Source organism: Littorina saxatilis, linkage group LG12, assembly GCF_037325665.1.
Source record: "Littorina saxatilis isolate snail1 linkage group LG12, US_GU_Lsax_2.0, whole genome shotgun sequence".
Taxonomy (NCBI): domain Eukaryota; kingdom Metazoa; phylum Mollusca; class Gastropoda; order Littorinimorpha; family Littorinidae; genus Littorina; species Littorina saxatilis.
In genome coordinates this window covers 14,795,656-14,817,971 of record NC_090256.1, presented here as the reverse complement: position 1 = coordinate 14,817,971, position 22,316 = coordinate 14,795,656, and the positions used below count along the sequence as shown (strand labels likewise).

The window sequence follows — 22,316 nt, the reverse complement described above, 5'->3', positions numbered from 1 at the left end:
CTTGAAAAGGGTTCGTCTCCTCCCATTGCTATACGATTCAAAGTCAGTGAAAAGTAATGCAACAGACGGAGTCAGCAATGTATGTCACGACACAGGCACAACGTCACCGGGGTTTTGAATAATATGTACAAGAGTGGTGCATTCACTGACTGAAGGCATGGAAACTCAGACGAGGAAAATTATGGCTTTTTTCAGTATTGATTTATTATCATTTGAATTATTGAAGATCAATACACTAGACGGACACTGCAATAGGTCATGAATAATCTTAGCGGCGTGAGTGGTTTACTCATTGATTAAAGACACGTAACAGCAGACGAGGAAATTTGTCTTTTGAAATTTCTATGCGGTCAGGTCCATGATAGCTCAGTCAACTGAGAAGCGTGGTACTGCTCAACCTTCCGGGCCACTTGATGAGTGCCATAGATTTCACTAGCTCTCACCTGGACAAGTGCACACAAACTAAAAAGGCAAACAGTCACTGTGACAAACGGCACAGTAACCCGAGACGGCAAAACACGAACGACATCTAGCCAGGTTTCTATGGCACGAACCTTTAAACATACACATCATAGAACTCATTGACAGTGTGTTTGTAAACAAACCCACAGGGACAACAAACGCGCGATTACCATCTGACACATTGTGTTCTGATTGCCGGAAAAAGCTGAGCCGTGACAGGGGAACTCCGACAAGACAAGGAAACCGCGAAATCATTCATCGTGCCAACGCGGAAAACTTTTGCCCCATTGCCATTGCCACGTTTTGATTAGTAGTTTGTGGCTGCGCGTTTGACATTTGATGCAATGGATATCGATATACCAGAGATAATTATTCAAGAAAGTGATCAGGATACCACCAAAGTCTGCAAGTTAAAGGTGAGTCAGTGTACTGAATAACTCGGTCTGGCTGTTCAAAGAACATGTTTACGCGGACAAGTTTTGATGATTATCTTTTTCAGGTCTGTAGCCTACGGTAGTTGGTCAGATAATTATGTACGTAATTCAGCATCCATCCTGTCACAACGGGCCCTTCTGGTTGTGTTATCACTAACTGGCTGTGCAAAACTGGGGTGGGGCCAGTTCAATGATGAAATATAGTAATCATTATCTTAAAACATTGTGATCTCAGTCAAGCATTAAGAGATGTTCTCGTAAATGTGTCCGTCTCAGTTGTCAGAAAAGTTTCGGGTTTGATCTCCTTGAATCTTAGTGGGGAGTTCCGACGTCAAGTGACATGGTTGCGGCGGTCTAGCGGTGCGGTGGCTGTATCATCATTGCTGGTGATCAGGGCACTCTCACCGTCTTGCTTTCATGAGTGTGTGAATATATGTATAGGTTACAACACGAGTGGTTTTTTATATGGCTTGTATTTCAGTCAAGACCCAGCGAATGAATATCATCGGGAGACACGAGCCTCTGGCGAGTGGCTCTCGATTGATATTCCCGCTGGGTCTTGACTGAAATACAAGCCATATAAAAAACCACGAGTGTTGTAATCTGTATATCCCATTCTACCATCAAACACGAAGTGTAGACTACTAGCGGCACTGTTGCGATCTGTGGACTGTAAAACAGTGGTGCCAGCGAGACTTAGCCCTTTTGCAACCTTAAACTAAGTGACCGTCGCTGAAAAAATAAAACGAATGAGTGCATCGATAAGTACGCGGTAACACTACTTTCAGACCATTTAAAAGCTTTAAGTAAAGGTTCATAAGTTGCAAGAAAGTAATGAAGTTGTATAGAAATTAATTTAGTTGAAGCGCACAATTCTTTTGTTTTGCGTTTCAGGTCGGCAGAACGGGCGAAACGGGTTTGGGACCCATTTGGCTTACTCGATTCAGAATCGATTCCACGTTGTTTTTCTCGAACGTGTTATTATACAATTAGGCTTATTGACAGAGAAGCAAATTTTAGGGAACAAATATGTAGGTTTAGATTTAACCATTTGCTCCCTATTTGAAATGTATCTACGTGATAAACTGTTTTGCGAGTGTGTTTGCATGAATGAACCTAAACTGGTATGGGTGTGAGGAAAACGGGACCGACTTGGTGAAGTCGCGAATTGCTGACACGTCTGTCACAGCCGATTGATTGCATTTTGAAGGAATATGACTGGATTACGGAAAAATACACACATGTTAAGTTCTTGGATACCTTCATCGCCAATGTGGACTTACTGCAGAGCCAGGCAAAAGAGTAGACTTGCTCGCAAAACACGTGAAACAGCCGATGTTTGATAGTGAAGCCAAACCGTGCCAGGTAAGGACGCTTCTCGGTCTCGCTACGCATGTCACCAGTGACAATGTTGTTGCTTTGAGTTTGACTAACAAACTCGAAACTGTCATTTAAAACATGAGCCAAATGTGTATTGATTGTGTGATTAGTCTATGTGACAGGGCTTCTATTATCTGTGCTCCCTAGCTTCTGTCAGTTCCCACACCGACACTGCCAGAGAAACTGAAGACGCACACCAAACACATTACTGACAGACTCTCAAAAGTCGTCTGCTAACGATGCAAGGGAGGGTACTCGTGTTTTTGTTTTGGTTCGCTAGCATCTGGGTATCTTGTAAGTTGAATGTTCGTTTTTACATTTAGTCAAGTTTTGACTAAATGTTTTAACATCGAGGGGGAATCGAAACGAGGGTCGTGGTGTATGTGCGTGTGTGTGTCTGTGTGTGTGTGTAGAGCAATTCAGACTAAACTACTGGACCGATCTTTATGAAATTTGACATGAGAGTTCCTGGGTATGAAATCCCCGAACGTTTTTTTCATTTTTTTGATAAATGTCTTTGATGACGTCATATCCGGCTTTTCGTGAAAGTTGAGGCAGCACTGTCACGCCCTCATTTTTTAACCAAATTGGTTGAAATTTTGGTCAAGTAATCTTCGACGAAGCCCGGACTTCGGTACAGTATTCGGTACACTAGAGCGCTCAAAGCAATTTCATTCGCTGTATTCACCCTCTCTGAATAACTTGCACATGTCAAAACAGTAGCAGATACACAAACCTCAAAACCGTTAGGCTTTTTATCTCTTTTTACATTTAGTCAAGTTTTGACTAAATGTTTTAACATAGAGGGGGGAATCGAGACGAGGGTCGTGGTGTATGTGTGTCTGTCTGTCTGTCTGTCTGTGTGTGTGTGTGTGTGTAGAGCAATTCAGACTAAACTACTGGACCGATCTTTATGAAATTTGACATGAGAGTTCCTAAGTATGATATCCTCAGACGTTTTTTTCATTTTTTTGATAAATGTCTTTGATGACGTCATATCCGGCTTTTCGTGAAAGTTGAGGCAGCACTGTTACGCTCTCATTTTTCAACCAAATTGGTTGAAATTTTGGTCAAGTAATCTCCGACGAAGCCCGGACTTCGGTACAGTATTGCATTTCAGCTTGGTGGCTTAAAAATTAATTTATGACTTTGGTCATTAAAAATCTGAAAATTGTAAAAAAAATATTTTTTTTATAAAACGATCCAAATTTACGTTCATCTTATTTTCCATCATTTTCTGATTCCAAAAACATATAAATATGTTATATTTGGATTAAAAACAAGCTCTGAAAATTAAAAATATAAAAATTATGATCAAAATTAAATGTTCGAAATCAATTCAAAAACACTTTCATCTTATTCCTTGTCGGTTCCTGATTCCAAAAACATATAGATATGATATGTTTGGATTAAAAACACGCTCAGAAAGTTAAAACGAAGAGAGGTACAGAAAAGCGTGCTATCCTTCTCAGCGCAACTACTACCCCGCTCTTCTTGTCAATTTCACTGCCTTTGCCATGAGCGGTGGACTGACGATGCTACGAGTATACGGTCTTGCTGCGTTGCATTGCGTTCAGTTTCATTCTGTGAGTTCGACAGCTACTTGACTAAATGTTGTATTTTCGCCTTACGCGACTTGTTTTTCAGTTTTGGCAGGGTTTCCTCTAAATTTGCCGCCTAAAACGGACTCGTTTCTGTCCACAGCCAAAGCTTTTATCACACACAAAATGCTATATATGACAGCTAAGACCGTATTTGTTTCATTTTAGCAGTGTTGACCCCGAGTTTTTACTGCAAACAAAAAACAATAGCAAAATCTCAAAGTATGTGTGGGTCCCCTAATATGGACCACCTTCAACAAATCGAAGAAAATAAAAGCTAAAGGCTATTTTCATTAATTCATTAAGAAGCTTGCTGGAAATAACCTATAACTAGCCCTCGAGATTTCAAAAAAATATAACAAATAGTCTTCTTTTCGTGGAAGTTGATAATTTCACTTATTTTCACTCTGTTTTTGATAAACTTCTTTAGTTTCCTGGTGTGCTTCAAATAATGCTCTCATCAACCCGAAACAGATAAATCTAAAGCATATTTTAATTAGTCTGACTTGCACACTAAGTTGTATCATGTTATTTTGAAGTATAGGGGGCTTTATACAGTGATTCGTCAAGGCCGCTTCACTGGTCCATATTAGGCGCCCAGGCTCCTAATATGGACCATTTGTGATTTTGTTCTGTATTTAATTTTTGCTGAATGTCTACCAAAGCTATTTCATCAGTCTAATTAGGCCTAACGGTTAAACTAAGAGAGAAAGACTACCAAACACAAAATGAAACTTCTTCGCAAGAAAACAAGCTAGTTATCAGCATGAAACAAAAAGTGGTCCATGGTATTAAGAGCCCTTCCCCTATGTGTGCCGTGTGTGCGTATGTTTGTGTGCATGCCAGTGTGTGTGAGTGTCACAGTGTGTGTGTGTGTGTGTGTGTCAGTGTGTGTGTGTTTGTGTGTGTGTGTGTGTGTGAACCAGTGCGCGTGCGTGCACTGATGCGTGCATGTGATACCAAAAATCTGGTCCGTTTGCGAACATGCAGCTTACATTTGTAGATATAATCGTGAACATTTTCACTGTGGACCGTAGAAGTAATGTGGGGACACTTTACTGACTCACACCGGCCATGAACGTCAGAAAGTAAGCCTAGAATCAATCAGTTTGTCCACCTGTAGAAATGCTTTTCGGCCTGCCGGTCCAACATTAATATAAACTCAGAAGCAAAAGAAACGCAAATGCTGCAGTGAAGATGGGTTACACATGAATTTTAATGTCGAATTAATTATTTCGGGTTAACAGTAACAAGGAAACGAATTGACCGATACAAAAACCATACGGAAAAGTGTATTGGGATGAGAACATGACGTGCCATGTTCCACTGAACACTGTTTGAAGACTGTTGAAAGTCAATAGCGTGTTGCTCCTCCCTGGGCGTTGATGACTGTGGCGCACCTCCGGTACATGGAGAGGACGAGGTGATTAATTTGCTGCTGAGGGACCTGAGCCCACAACTGGGTCACGGCAGCACGCAGTTCTGCTGCTGTGCGGGGTCTCCGGGCAAGGGCATTAATCCTTCTTTGCATGATGTCCCAAAAGTGTTCGATTGGGTTGAGATCCGGAGATCGAGCAGGATGAGGCAGAAGGTTCACGCTGTTGTGACGCAGGAAGTCCTGGGTAGCACGTGCAGTATGGGGACGGGCATTGTCTTGCTGGAACAGGCAGTTCCGGTGCCTCTGGACAAATGGAACCACATAGGGACGCAGGATTTGATTGATGTAGCGGTCTGCATTGACACCATTCCTACGACCTTGGCCGACGTTCTGAAAGACGACAGGTCCCACTCGCTGGTTGACACCAATGGCGCCCCATTTCATGACGCTGGCACCTCCCCATCGATCATGCTGCAGGATGTTATTGTTAGCAAACCGCTGTCCAGGTCTTCGCCAGATCCGGACACGCCCATCGCCAGGTTCCAGGCAAAAGCGCTTCTCGTTCGAAAAAAGAACCCTCCGCCAGTCCCGATGGCGCTAGTGGGCATGCTGCTGGGCCCAGGCCAGACCATCCAGGCGATGCTGAGCTGTCAAGACAGGACGCCGAGGAGGACGCCGATTTACCAGGTTCTGCCCACCAAGGCGTCGGCGTACAGTTCTGGCGCTGACGGGTTGTCTATACACCCCGAATGTGTTACGGGCTGTGTTGGCGGCAGTTTCGAATGCATCTTGCTGGTGTTGATGGACAAGATGGCGATCTTGTCGGGCTGTTGTTACCCGGGGTCTGCCACATCCTGGTAAGTCGCAGGTACTGTTAGTGACATGAAAACGTTGCTGCATGCGATAAACCGTGGTGACATTTACTCCAAATGCCCTAGCAACTTGGTGAACTGATTGTCCGGCATCAAGTCTCCCGATCGCCTGTTGGCGCTGATAGTCTCGGCATCGCGCCTGTGTCGCAGAAATGAATGTTGTAACAGTTTTGTGAGTTCGGTACAGCTTGCCTGAACACTTTGAACTCGAAAAGCTGCTTTTCCACATTTTGCATGTGCTGAAAGTTGTCCCCATGATGGTTTGGGATCCCCGTGAACAAGACCTCGCGTGTGACCCAGATAACGGCAAACACGGTTCTGACAAGATGAGACCGCTAAAACAACACTTGCAGAACATGCTAGTATCATGATTTTCTTTTTATGTCAAGTCCATAAAGGTTTAATTAACGCATCCTTTATTTGCGTTTCTTTTGCCTCCGAGTTTATGTCTACGATAGTTACACGGTTTACGCAAATTGACCATGCATGCTGTTATGTTGGATGTCGTCAGCTCACAAGTTTGAGGGCGTCTGAGTTAATTTTAATATTCCGCCCCCTTTTTGGCTCACGTAAGTGTAGCCTATGCGATCGTAACTTTGTCTGTCTGTGCGTGCGTGTGTGTGTGTGTGTGTGTGTGTGTGTGTTTGTGCGTGTGTATGTCTGTGGTAGAAACTCTAACATTTGAAGACGTCACATTACATTGACGTCACATTATGACGTAAGAGGGTTAGTCGTCACGCGAAGGAAGTACTGAAAGTCTCGGTCATTATTATTTTGAGCGGGCCGAGACTCTGTTGGCAGTCGTGTCCCTGTAAGTAGGCTACATGCAGACAGACAGATCTAGATCTAGTGTCTCGCTTTCTTGCACAGTTTCACCTATGCTCTTTCTGTGTGTGTGTGTGTGTGTGTGTGTGTGTGTGTGTGTGTGTGTGTGTGTGTGTGTGTGTGTGTGTTTGTCAGTGTGTGTGTGTGTGTATGTGTGACGGAGTGATTGAGTTTGTGTTACTGTTTGTCGATTTCTTACGTGAGCCTTGATGGCTTCGCCTCTTGTTCTCTTCTTGTTTCGATAAGTGGGGCAAAGAGACTCACGTCATATCTTCGTCACTGTCTTGGTTTAAAAAAAAAAAGACACTCAAAAATAGACTCGGTGACGGAGTTGAAGAAATTAAAAGCTATAGCACGTGGTTGGATACAAGCTCCTGTGCACGCGACTCATTTTGTAAAACTTAGAAGCAGGCAACTTTTAATTAACTAAAAAAAAAAAAAAAACACCCTGACCAGGGCTTTGACCCTCGACCTCATCGGGATCTGTCTCCCGAGTTATGCAGGGCTTGACCGGTTCACTTTTACCTCGACAAAAACACAAGTTTTCCTACATTCGCATGAAATGACTGTTATCATACATACTCATAGAAACATTGAAAAATCTGTGTAAACGAGAGAAAGAGGGAGAGTCATAGTGATACACACACACGCATGTGAACAGTCAAGGTGAAGGCATTGTATTGCAACCTGAAGATAGCCAAACTGCATGATGAGTTCTGCCTTCCAGTGGACTTCCCATCGCACTTACCCTTCTTGCGGCGAGGGTGGAGGGAGGAGAAGGGAGGGAGCACAGGCACTCGTCACGAGCGTGTCGGGATCAAAGTGGGCGGGACCTGTGCGCTCTCAAGACTACTGCTATTACATAATAATGACACGGCCCTTTTTATATATATATATTTTTTTTAATACATATTTGATATTTGATACACTATCCGGCAATTGTTTATTTTTATTTTTTATATGTATGTGATCGGTTGTGTGGACTCGGCGCGGCCGGTGTAGGATCCGGTCCGGTCCCCCCTCTGAAGTAGTCCCCCGGGGGACCAATTCGTGGCAAAAACTGCTCTATAATGGTCCCCCCTTAGACATCCAGCCTCGTTTTTCTTGTTACAATGTTAGTAATGTTACCAGCAATTTTAGAGAAAAGAAAGGACAGAATCAGAGACTGGTTTCATTTCTTCTTATCAGTATTTATTTATTATTCATTTTATTTCATGTCATTTTTCTTTTGAACGGCATTATAAATCAGATCTATTTTATTTTCTGCAAAATATAGTCAAACAAAGAGATTGCTGTCTGTGCTCTACATAATACCGGACGAAGATATAGATTGAAAATGGCTTGAATGCCTAAGAAAAACGAGGCTGGATGTCTAAGGGGGGACCATTATAGAGCAGTTTTTGCCACGAATAGGTCCCCCGGGGGACTACTTCAGAGGGGGGACCGGACCGGATCCTACACCGGCATTGTCACGTCATTTTTTTGTTAAAACCGTTCGGAAATGCTCCATGAGTGTTCATGCGAATCGAGAAACGGATCTAATTTTAGCCTACAAAAATGTCATTAAACTAGTTACGCTATTTCCAGCTAAGACTTATATAGTATCGGAAAGACACGTTACAATAAAAAAAAACCGCTCGCGCTGGACCCGAGTACTCTTCAGACTGGCTCGCTCCCCCAGTATGAAAGTTTTTGTCTTGTGCACGTTTAAGACCAAGTGATTGCTCTGTGTGAATTACAGGCATTCCCTTTGCTATATAACTACATTGCATGCGAGCCGAGGATGTGCGTGGTGACTGGCCTTTCTCTTTTATTTGATCACAGTGAAAAACAAGAGGCGAAGCCATCAAGGCTCACGTAAGAAATCGACAAACAGTAACACAAACTCAATCACTCCGTCACACATACACACACACACACACACACACACACACACACACACACACACACACACACACACACACACACACACAGAAAGAGCATAGGTGAAACTGTGCAAGAAAGCGAGACACTAGATCTAGATCTGTCTGTCTGCATGTAGCCTACTTACAGGACACGACTGTCAACTAGTCTCGGCGCGCTCAAAATAATAATGACCGAGACTTTCAGTACTTCCTTCGCGTGACGTCTAACCCTCTTACGTCATAATGTGACGTCAATGTAATGTGACGTCTTCAAATGTTAGAGTTTCTACCACAGACATACACACACACGCACGCACAAACACACACACACACACACACACGCACAAACGCACAGACAGACACAGTTATGATCGCATAGGCTACACTTACGTGAGCCAATATACTGCCGACCCTAGTTCTTTTACTGTCCTGGCTCGCGGATTCTTGCATTTATCACGCCCCAGGTAGTTTTTACCAAATTCTTTAATGTAAAGTGAAGGTAAAAGACTGAAACATATGTAAACAAAGGAAACCATAAGAAAAAATACAAATTAATATGATAAGAATCAAAACACAAAATCGCGACCTCTAAACCACCGCAGTCGCGACCGAGCAACCCACGCTTGATAGACAAGAGGCGAAGCCTTCAAGGCTCACGTAAGAAATAGACAAATAGTAACACAAACTCAATCACTCCGTCACACATACACACCCACACACACAGTAAGCTTAGGTGACGACTGTGCAAGAAAGAGAGACACTAGATCTAGATCTGTCTGTGTCTGCATGTAGCCTACTTACAGGGACACGACTGCCAAATAGTCTCGGCCCGCTTAAAATAACAATGACCGAGACCACACACACCACGCGAGAGAGAAAGACTACAGGGAGGCATGCCGTCATGATGCATTAATTGACGTCAAACACTTTTGACCGTGACGTAATCTTATGCGAGCTTTATCCATAGTCTTGGATAACCACTCACACATAGACTCGGAAATGTTAAAGTTTCTACCACAGACATACACACACACGCACACACGCACACACGCACAGACAGACAAAGTTACGATCGCATAGGCTACACTTACGTGAGCCAAAAATGGGGTACACAAAAAATCAAATTATTCAAACACACAACGTGCAAAGCCTGGCAAATCGTATCGCACGAGATGCATGCTTTTTATGACGCTATATTTCTCGTCACTGTGTGACGCGTTCGGCTGTTCTATCAGCTCAATGGCTGCGTGTTGCCCCGCCGGTGTAAATTCCTCCTACGGCCAAGTCGTTTTTGTGGTTTATTTCGCATTTAGGTCCCAGGTAACATTATGAAGTTTTAATACGATCAATCGGACCTATTATCAAGTTAGTGTATCAACTTTTGAACGAACTGCGCCCAGTAGTTTCTCAGCAATAAGCTGTTTAAGTCAGTCGAGACTAGCGTACTCGGGGATAAAAACACGTCATCACAGCCATTCAATCCCAACCCTCGATCGTTTATATTATTTTTGACTGAGCGGCATGTCATCTGTATAGTCAAAAAATGAGTCTGTCTGATCATAGATATCGATCGATTTCTCTCTAAAAAAAAAAAGTCACACTTCAACGTCGAGTCACTCAACACGGCCACGTGACTGACGTGACACAGTGAACATACGCCACAGCCGGCCGCAAAATATCAGCGAAATCTATTTTCAGTTTTGGTTAATCGGTATCCGATCTCATCAATGAAACATTTTTTAACAAGAATCGGAGGTGCCTTGAATAAATTAACTGTTAGTAGGCTACATGCATTGGTCAGATAAGACTTTGCTTCCATACTTTTGATACTCAGTGCATTTTAGGGTTAGGACGGTTTGTAGTGCTTGGCAATGTACTTAATGCAGCCCTGAAAGTCAAAAACAATTTGCACTAGTTCATGATTTTGTGTATTGTTGCAATCACTGCTCGGCCGGTGTGACGTTTTCATCTTTCGCCTTCAGTGTTGATATTTCGCCTTCTCGGCCTCGTTGATCTAGTATAAACTCTAAACTGAACAAAAAAACACCCTTCGATAGTACTGATAGCGACCTTGTGTACCTTACATTCATGGGGACTAATTTGTGCAACCAATTTGCTTTATTTAACCTATGCTTAGAAATTTAATTCATCCTAAAATGTTTTCCTTCTTACTCAAGGGACGTAACCACTCAGTACACGTTTTCGAAGAATTCGATTTTGGGGGTGAAATCTATTAATGCTTTTCGTCCGTAAATAATTTCACTTCTTAATTTTACCAGGAAACAACATTTCAGTCTTGAATTATATGTCGAGGGGGAAATATGTACACAGGCGAAAGATGAAATCGTGACACCGGAAACTGAATGCAGTTCCTTTTTCCGAGTCAGTGGAAGAATATGATCTAAATGTTGATAATCTTTCCCTTGACGTGTTGTAAGATGTTTAGTAGCTAGCTTGTTCAACCAGACTAACATTCATTGTTTTATATTGTGCACTAATAACTTCTTTGTTTTGTTATTTTGAGGCTCACTCGTCGAAGAATTCTAAATTTCGCGCTCAATCAAAGCGAGCTTACTGTTTGTTGAGTAAATGTTGACCAATGAGATTAGGCGTGACAAGCGATGTTTGGCCATCGCACAGACAAGTGAAAAATGGCAGCCTACTTGCTTCCGTGTATGAACCCTTCCTGTTTCGGGCGTGTTTGAACACTAACACGAGAGCAGCTGTTGCTGTTTTTTTGGCCTTACAGCCCTCGCCAAGAGAGCAAACCACTGCCAGGCGTACAACTGCAAGGGACAGCGAAAAAACTCAACGGTGTCACAACCACTTGTTGATGATCGGAGAGAAAGTTGTAAGGTCGGCAAGGTGAACAACTCCCGTTTGTTGTGGTCGATTTTCGCCTTCTCCGGTTCTCTCTGTTCCCCACTCCTCCTTCGCTTCTCTGCGCCTGCGATGTGTGTGCCTGGATCCGTTCGATCGATTAAGGAGTGTGGGGGATGGAAGTGTCAGCGAGAGGATTTCTGCTGCTTTATCTTCTGCAGGCAGTTGTGGGAGTTTTAACACTCCGACACCCCTGACTGTTATTTTTAGCGAAGGGGCAGTACCATGCACGCTGTTTAGCTTCAGCTCCGTTTATTTCGATGGATTTAAAGCAGTTTTGAAAAGGAGGGTGGTTCCTGGATTCTGTTGAAGTCAACGACAGCAGCAGCAATGTCTGCAGAAGGGGGAGAGAAGGTGATGGTGTTGTATAATTATTCCTACTCGGATGACCAGGGTCCGGTGGAGATCGAGGAAGGGGATGTTTACAGACTGGTGGAGAGAACCAACAGTGAGTGGTGGCATGTGTGCCCGCTGGACGCCAAAAACTCGCCCTCCACAGAAGACGATGGCTTCTTTGTACCAGCTCAGTATGTTCGTCTTATTGAGAAAACAAGGGACTTCGAGGCTGAGACTGAGAGTGCAATATCTAGTCTGGACGATGTGTTAGAGGGGGAGGATGGAGCAGAAGGGCGTACAAAGTACGCCAACACCAGTGTGGGACAGAGGGCATTACAAGGCAGGGGTCAGCCACCACAGGAGGGAAGCGTGCAGAGTTCAGGCAGCTCTCCCTCCATCAATGGAATGGGGAAAAACATAGACACTGAGGGAGATTATGTCAACCTGGATCAGTATCGAGCAGTTGCCAACATTCCTAAGCCTCCCGGGCAACACTTCTTTCCCACATCAGTACGTTTCATGTTTTCATGGTTTTGTTGGTGTTATTTATTTCATATTGACATTAATTGTCATTGATGATCCCTTGACTTTCCACAGCTGTGCTTTTTTTTGTGTGTGTCAAAAAACCAATCACTTGACTGATTTTGATCCTCTTCAGGGGAATCGATCAGTAACTTTCATTGATCAGGATCAGGATCGATACATTGCAGGAACCTTTTTACTATTTTAGGTTATCCTCGCAACGGATGCACATTAGTGCACCTGTGACCCTAGCGGACCCTGTGAATAAGCATGCCAACCCATGTTGAAACAAAAATGATCATTCAGGTCATATCAAATTTAGTTTCATAAAGCCAATTGAAGCAGGCCTAAACATGCATTCAAACATCATGTACTTTTTCTGTGTTTCTGTTTAGCACAATGATGTGACTTCTGCTCAGTTAGACACTGGCACCTTTAAATAATAACTGACCTATCATAAAGTTCAAATGTTTTACTTACAGTTACACAAGTTTAGTTGTAAAACTAGCTTATAATAGTCTAAAGTCTTAATTGCTGTCACTGTCAGCAAGTTTGATCAGAGCTGTGATAGAAAATGTTAGGCTCTGCCCCTGGTTCGGTAATTATTTTCCCAGTTTTAGCAATGTTCTAAAAATGAAGTACTACATGTACTCCATTTGTCTTTTTTTCCTTAATGAAACTTTTCAAACCATTCAAATTCAGGTCCAGGATAAAGTGACCCAAAAATCTATTCTATCCTGTAGTTTGCAGTTAATTGGCCTGAGCAGAGTACCGTCATGTGTAATTAAACCACTCATTACCAGTGATGTACATTTTTCTAGCAGCCTTTAGGACAATTGTCCTGAAGACTGAAAATCAATAGGACACAGTGTCCTGAGATTGCAATTTCAATAGGACAAAAACACGACTCGTAAAACCGCATTTAAAAAGATTTTTCAGTTTAAATTCTTCCACCTTCCGCGACTGTCATGACTAGATACTCAAAGGATTGAATCACATTTCAAAGTTATTTGAACAGTTGTCGGTTTTTTTTCACTGCCCATCTGTCGACAATGTTTTTCAGGTAGGCATCTGACCGTTCTGCGGGTCCCTCAAGTTTTGCTTTCAGGATCATGTCCTGGGTTTTGACACACAATCGGTTTCTTCGAGCCGTGCACACCAAGTTCTGTGCACTGAATCCTCTCTCAATGATTTATTGCTGAGCCAATGAATGCACTCGAGGCACCATATGGGTTCGGTTTTCTTTTTTTCTTCTTGATCCAACTTGAGGATGAATTAATTCAAAGAATCAGATCCCATATGGTGCCTCGTTCACTCAACAAACTGGTCACACGCAGTGCATACTTTCGCTTGGCAAAACCGAAACCAGCTTTCCTCACGCAGTGTTTACTTTCGCTTGGCAAAACCGAAACAAGCTTTCCTCTTGAAAATTGAACAGTCCGCATGTCCGCTTCATTGTCAAAAACGATCGGACCCTTGACCACTTCTTCTGTAGGTTAATCGGACCTGTGTCCTGCTGGGGTTAAAGCTATAGGTCCTGGGGAAATTGGATCGGTCAGAGACCGGAGACCGACTAAAATGTACATCACTGCATTACACACTCAGTGACAAACACACACACACACACACAAACACACACACACGCACACACACACACACACACACACACACACACACAGAGTGACACACACACACACCAAAAACCACAAAAGTACACCACAGGCAGTTGTACTTGTAGCTGGCAGTCACTGTCATCTGACCCTGTAGTATCACCCTCTGATAAGAGACCCTTGATTGTGGTAAAGGAATTAGTGTTAGTGTCAAAGACTCGAAAGAGCTCTAGAAATTGCTCACAGCCTGTGGCTCAATCAGTCAATGGCCAAATGTTATGCACTTATGTCACACTCACAGTATGAGACAAGTGAACGTTCTGTACAGTATTACATTGAGAGTGGGCTAACAGTAACAATGTCACAATGTACTCGACATTCTGTACAGACAACAGTGTGCATTAATACTGGGGCAAACATTCTGTACAGTGTTGATTGATGCTGAGGCTAGCTTACAGTGTTGCACTCGCAGTTTTGAACACTGTACATGTATGGATGCTAGACTAATAATAATAGTGTCACACTACAGTGAACGTTCACTACCAGCTCTCATTTCTCTCCAGATGTACACATGTTCAACTTGCTTTGAAGGTTCTCAAGTTGACTGATACATAAGTGTTGTTCCCAGCTCTCGGTCTTCAGTCATTTAGATTTAAACACATACTTTTTGATCTGACTCATTATTCTGACCCCAGGGCGGTCGAATGTCCGATAGCTTTGTCAGGCTGACATAACAAAGTTTTGAGGTCGGGACATTTTGACCGATGTAAAATTTGAAGCAAGGTGCAACTGACCTATTGTCATCTGAGTCTGGGAACAGCACTTATGTTGGCAAAAATTCAGAACGATTACTAATAATATTAATAGTAATAAAGGAAAATGCTCAGCATTACATCTGACTGGAACCGTTTTCCTCACTCAGAATATGACTCACGTAGTTTAAATCAGGCAATAGCTGTCACAGTCAGTGTGACTTTTGCTATGATGGAATTCTTGTAGTGGAGGCCTGGATAAGGCCAAAAAGAAAAATATGTCTGTTTCCGGTAACATTGCCGAAAAAAATAGGGTCGGTCGGTCGGTGTTTTTTCTTTTTTCTTTTTCTTTACCTTTTTCTTACGTTTTGTTAACGTCTTTTAAATGCCTCAGTTTACTTACAATTATTTAGCACATGTTTTTGACCTAGATATATATGATTAAAACTAAATAAAGCATACTTGACTTTTTTTTGTGTGCGAAAAGCGAAAAAACCCTTTAGGGTCGGCGCTTAAAAATAGGGTCGGTCGGGTTACCGGAAACAGACATATTTTTCTTTTTGGCCTAATAAGATCATAAAACAGCGTAGCACAGTTTTTTTTTAGTAAGTGTAGTAAGACTACACAATCAATCAATCAATATGAGGCTTATATCGCGCGTATTCCGTGGGTACAGTTCTAAGCGCAGGGATTTATTTTTTATTATTATTTTTATTTTTTATGCAATTTATATCGCGCACATATTCAAGGTGCAGGGATTTATTTATGCCGTGTGAGATGGAATTTTTTTACACAATACATCACGCATTCACATCGGCCAGCAGATTGCAGCCATTTCGGCGCATATCCTACTTTTCACAGCCTATTATTCCAAGTCACACGGGTATTTTGGTGGACATTATTATCTACGCCTATACAATTTTGCCAGGAAAGACCCTTTTGCCAATCGTGGGATCTTTAACGTGCACACCCCAATGCAGTGTACACGAAGGGACCTCGGTTTTTCGTCTCATCCGAAAGACTAGCACTTGAACCCACCACCAAGGTTAGGAAAGGGGGGAGAAAATTGCTAACGCCCTGACCCAGGGTCGAACTCGCTTCCGAGCGCAAGTGCGTTACCACTCGGCCACCCAGTACACAGCCATTGGGCCGATTGGCACTCCTTGAAGTTGAAGGAAAATGTGTGAAGATCTTACTTAATCAGTTGATTGGCCAAATAATCAGTTGATATATTATAAATAATCTGTACTTTATCACAGAAATATGTGTGCGGGTGTGTGTATGTAAGTCACTGTGAGAGAGAGAGAGAGAGAGAGAGAGAGAGAGAGAGAGAGAGAGAGAGAGAGAGAGAGAGAGCGAGAGCGAGCAAATCAAATCAAATCAAATCAAATTTTATTTTACGAGGGTTGTGGCATAAGCAATATAAACGAGCTTCTTTTCAACCAGCCCTCGCCCAGAGAGGGACTATTCTAATCTTAAATACATATATATATATATATATATATATATACAAGCGTAAAACAATTACAAAAGATAAGCATGACAGTAAAAAAAATTTAAAAAAAATGAAAATAAAAAAAAAGGCAGAAAAAATATTCACATGACTATATTTTACACGTTGTAGGCTATACATACATTCTTGCGTTATGAAACACTGATGCTTTATGGCAATTATGGACAGATATGATCAATATGAAAATAATCAGAACGAAGTCTTCCATCACTGACTTTTCGTAATTTGACATTAAATGTAATGAGAGGTGTTTTTTGAAAGTATTGAGACTTGTTGGGAGAGAGAGAGAGAGAGAGAGGGAGAGAGAGAGAGATTGTGGTACTTGAATCAGATACTCTAAAACTAAAAGGAAGATCTCTACGTTTACCTAATAATGCACAGAATTGGAGAAGTCTCTTCAGCATTTGTCATCAGCCGTCTCAGTCACATAGTGCAGACGCGAACAATTGGGCACGTGCTAATACTTGTACAAGTTGTAGTATAATATATATATATATGATATCATGAGACTTCAACAAGCAAACTGCAAGCCTTTTTAACACTGGATGATTGCTATGACTCAATGTCTTAACAAACAAGGTCCCTAAAAGTGAAACAATATGTAAAGGCAGCTTCTGTCATGAAATGCAAACCATCTAAAGTTAAAAAAAAAAAAGAAAAAGAAGTGAAAATAAAAATGAAAATACATGTAAATGTAAGGAGCACAATCCCTCTCTGACTTTGTTTGCAAAATTAAAGAATCCACTATCCAGTAGATCACAGGTATATATTATAGTCTACAAGTTGGTATCCCCCTTCATTGGCTCTGTCGACGCCCGTTTATCACCGCTTGCTTCCCTTTAAATAATAAACCGGCCAAAATCCGTGGGGAATTCTGGGTAGGAAAATCTTTTGATACAATGACGTCAGCGCCTTTCGGCAATTGGTCAATGCATTTCGGAGCCAGACTACAACATAATGTTGGTCAAACTTGAAATTAACGCTACTTGAGATTGTTTTCCAAACTTATACATAGTGAACGAGAGCATAGGGTCAGTTATTAACTTAATTTACCTCGAACAGTGAAATCGACAGAACGTACAATACAAAAATACGAATGGAGAAACTCGGAAACCGACGACACATGCTCGAGAACTCATGTGTAATGCATGTTTGAAGTTCAACTTTCTATTTTCACCCCGGAGAACTGTAAGCCGGGTTGGCTCAATGGGAGGGCGCTTACCCACTAAAATGGTGGTCAGGGGTTCGAATCATTTAACCGGCAAGAATTTAACAAAAATGTTCTTCAATTTTTCAATTTTTTTATTTTCTGAATTCGTTATTCTTGTATTTTTTTTCATTTTGATTCATTCCAAAGGTTTTGAGTTGTGTATTGAAAATCAAATTGAGTGCGGAAGTGCCCTTAAAGTTGAACAGCAGTCCCACAATCCCGTATTCTATTTTTAGTCTGGGATACTTGTAGAGAAGGTCAAAGGGCATTATCTATCTATATATAGATATATATATACGACTTGTGTCTGTCTGTCTGTGTGTCTGTCTGTCTGTGTGTCTGTCTGTGAGTTCGCGATGCACGGCCAAAGTTCTCGATGGATCTGCTTCAAATTTGGTGGGCATATTCAGGTAGACCCGGGACAGGACACAACCTGGTCGATATTTCAACACGTGCTCTCAGCGCGCAGCGCTGAACCGATTTTGGTTCCACCTCAGCTACCCGGGCCCCCATACCGACACACCAAAGCCGCTACACCACATCACAACGCCAAAGTTCTCGGTGGATCTTTTTCAAATTTGGACACCGTATTCAGCTACACCCCAGACACAATATCATCGATGAGATATTTCAACACGTGCTCTCAGCGCGCAGCGCTGAACCGATTTTGGTTTTTGTGTTCATTTCACCATTAGGCCAAAAAAAAAAATAGGTGTGGTTACGGTAACATAGCCAAAAAAAATAGGGTAGGTAGGTAGGCAATCATTTTTTTTATTTTTACTTTTTTTTCTAATGTGTACAAATTAAACCTACTTGACAGGGAAATAAGTGTGCGACTCGGGCGCTTTCGCTTTCATAGCGTTTTTTGCACTCGGTTTTTTTTTTTTTTTTTTTGACAAATGTAATAAAAAGTTGTAGGATCGGCCCCTAAAAATAGGGTAGGTCGGGTTACCGTAACCACACCTATTTTTTTTTAGGCCTTATAAGTAACTCTTCCTTATCTTCTCCAGTGTCTTGCGTTTATCTCCCTTCCTTCGTGTGGCTTCAATCCATATTTCCGTTTGTAAGTTACTATTTTTAGAATGTCACTGCGCTGTCCACAACGCTTCCCTTGCACCCGTAAGTTGTTCTTACTGTCAAAGTGAAAAGGTCGAATCAATTTATAGCCACGCGAAAAATACACTGTCACCTATCTCTATATATTTATAGATATAGATATACATATATATACGGCTTCTCTGTGTGTTTGTGTGTGTGTGTGGGCAAAAACCTGTGGATTGTAGAGTTCTGTTTGTGATGGGGTCTAGCGGTTTTTGTCTGTCTGTATGTTCTGGCATTTGAGAAGCCACAGCAGATAATATAGGGCTAAGAAATAAGCTCTAAAATTCTCAATCCCGTTTGACAGGACTTCGCCTTCAAAGGTGATTGTGGTGAACCGCCACGCTGTCTGTCTCTGTCTCGCGATTCACCCCGGCGAAGCCGGGTATTCCTCTAGTATATATATATATATATACGACTTGTGTCTGTGTGTGTGTGTGTCCGCGATGCCAAGCCAAAGTTCTCGATCGATCTTTTTCAAATTTGGAGGCCATATTCAGCTACATCCCGGACACAACCTCATCGATGAGATATTTCAACACGTGCTCTCAGCGCGCAGCGCTGAACCGATTTTGGTTTTTCTCTGGATCCATTTCCAGTAACTCTTCCTTATCTTCTCCAGTGTTTTCAGCGTTTACCTCCCTTCCTTCGTGTGGCGTCAATCCATATTCCCGTTTCTATTTTTAGAAGGTCACTGTCGACAACGCTCAATCCATATTCCCGTTATACTATTTTTAGAAGGTCACTACTCTTCTCCAGTGTTTTGCGCATTTATCTCCCTTCCTTTGTGCGGTGCGCCGGCAAAGCCGGCGTACACCCGGCACAGCCGGGTATTCGGTTCGACTTCTTCCCGGCGAAGCCGTACCCGGCGAAGCGGGTATTCATCTAGTTTAATATATATATGTATTACCTCGCGTCGACTGAAGGTAATGGTGGTTGGGGGCTTGTAAGATCATGTGCTTGTGAGTAGGTCCATATTGCAGCATGGTGTGAACAGTAAGTACAATGAGTTAGACAACTGATGTAATAGTGACAAGCGGACTTGCATAATGTGTGTGCTGGGTGGAGTGGTGTCATAATACCTATCTCTCCCATTGGAGGCCATCTGCAGTGCAATGTGGCGACTGATTTGCATAAATAACCTATTGGGGTGTCACAGTATGCAAACTTGCCAGTGACATGTTTTGTTAACTGTAAGTTAGTGTAACATACTGTATACCAGGGTTTAGCCTGGGAGAAAAGCGCAATGGGACATTTGTCTCCCTCAACTAAATTCCGATGGGACATAGTTGAAGGCAAAAAGCGTCAAAGATGCATGTACGCGTTTTTGAACAAAGATGCAAAATGGTACAATATGGTGCCATCTGAGAATTAGCCGCTATATCGTGTTATCTGTGTGTGTGTGTATTCCGATGAAAAGTGTACATTTGGTGGCGCAGTGGAAGGTAATCTCATTGCGCCCTTTGACGCACTGAAGGGAATTGTGATGGGACATTTTCAGATTTAATGCACCAATGGCACAGGGTGCACTAGTAGATGAAACCCTGGTATACTTTTAGTCACAGTATGCCAACTTGCAATGCTGATCTTTGTGTTGACAGTGACAGACCGCAGTCACAGTATGTCAACTTGCCATGCTGACATGTTTTGTTGACAGTGACAGACCGCAGAGTCACAGAATGCCAACTTGCCATGCTGACATGTTTTGATGACAGTGACAGACCGCAGTCACAGTATGCCAACTTGCCATGCTGACATGTTTTGTTGACAGTGACAGAACGCAGTCACAGTATGTCAACTTGCCTTGCTGACATGTTTTGTTGACAGTGACATATACTGTAGAGTCCAAGTTACCCAACTTGACAATTGCTGACATTTTTGTTGACTGTGAAATACCACCGAGTCACAGTATGTCAACTTGCCATGCTGACATGTTTTGTTGACAGTGACAGACGGCAGAGTCGCAGTATGCCAACATGCCTTGCTGACTAATTATCTTGTTGACTGTTGCAGGCCACAGAGGACAATGAATCAGAGTATGCCAACTTGCCATACCAGCAGCTTCCCCAGGGCATGGAACAGGGGCCGCGACTGCAAGACGGACACTTTGTGCGGGTGCTGGTGGAGGGGCTCCCTTGGGACATCTACGAGGACCAATCAAGACGGAGATTTTTCTACAATCGGGAGACTGAAGAGTTAACATGGAAACCACCCAGAAAAGACAAACCATCGAGTCCAGTTGCTGCAGGGCCTGCTTCTGCTGCTCCAGTTCAGCCACCGGTAATGTGTCACTGTCACTTCTTCATCTGGCTTCTTCTTTTTGTCCTTTTGACATTTAGTCAAAATTTGGTGTATGTGTGTGTGCATGTATGTGTGCATGTATTGTGTGTGTTTGTGTGTGTGTAGAGCGATTCCCGGTGAACTAGATCTTCATGAAATGTTACATGTGAATTCTTCCGGATGATATCCCCACACGTTGTTTTTCATTATTTCTATACATTTCATTGATGATGTCATATCCAGCTTTCAACAAAAGTTGAGGTAGCACTGTGATGACCTCATTATTCAAGCAAATTGATTGACATTTTAGTCAGACAATCTTGACTTAGTCGGTTATGGGATTGCATTTCAGCGTGAAAACTTAAAACTTAGTGAATGAATTTGTTCAATAAAATGTCTAAAAATTCTGATTGAAATTGAAATTTCAGGAACTCATGCGAAATAGATTTCCCATTCAAAGGCATTCTTATTTCTTTGCAATGCTAATAATGCTATGAATAAGTTAACAACGTATGTTCACTTTCATTTAACTGAAGGCTAGACAGGTGTTTCAATCTGTGCGACACTCACACTGTACCTACTGTTGTTGTCCCTCTCTCTCTCTTTCTCTGTTTCTCTCTCTCTCTCTTTCTCTGTTTCTCTCTCTCTCTCTTTCTCTGTCTCTCTCTCTCTCTCTCTCTCCCTCTCTCCCTCTCTCTCTCTCTCCCTCTCCCTCTCTCTCTCCCTCTCTCTCTCTCTCTCCCTCTCTCTCCCTCTCTCTTTCTTTCTCTCTCTCTCTCTCTCTCTCTCTCTCTCTCTCTCTCTCTCTCTCTCTCTCTCTCTCTCTCTCTCTCTCTCTCTCTCTCTCTCTCTCTCTCTCTCTCCCTCTCAGAGTTTCAATGGGATGTTCAGTGTGACTTAAGCATGACTGTGAGTCTAGATGGTTGGTCTGAGACAGGAACGAAGTACAATGTCACGTATCAGTCGCTAATGATGAATGTTGCATTCTGATTTTGTATCGAGTGTATGATATTGTACTGATTTGCATTCTCACTTATAGTCCGTATGGTTCTTTGTTGCTGATTTACATCTGTCCCATGTCATTGACCAATGGCTAATAACCAAAACACCAAGTGACCTATACGGTAATCTATATGATAAGTGTGTTTAAGTAGTCAGGTGTCCTATGGTTTTGGCAGTGCTGCATGTCAACTACTGCTCACATTAACTGGCTTTTCTGAGTCAAAAGACAAGCCGTCAGACGCTTCAGTTCAGAGGTG

At 42.4% G+C, this 22,316-nt stretch overlaps 1 protein-coding gene across 6 annotated transcripts in view; it reads left to right on the top strand.

Moving 5' to 3' along the window:
- The first annotated feature begins 523 nt into the window (after positions 1 to 523).
- LOC138981316 (rho GTPase-activating protein 15-like) overlaps positions 524 to 22,316 on the top strand; it is a 49,861-nt gene continuing 28,068 nt past the window's right edge. For 5 of the 6 annotated variants that reach the window (XM_070354193.1, XM_070354194.1, XM_070354192.1 and 2 more), the window contains exons 1-2: positions 11,492 to 12,582; positions 20,791 to 21,057. In XM_070354193.1, the coding sequence (XP_070210294.1) occupies positions 12,067 to 12,582; positions 20,791 to 21,057 (783 nt within the window). In that variant the 5' untranslated portion in view covers positions 11,492 to 12,066. Of the gene's footprint in view, positions 879 to 11,491; positions 12,583 to 20,790; positions 21,058 to 22,316 lie in introns of those variants that run through there. The other variant, XM_070354195.1, reaches the window with a different exon arrangement.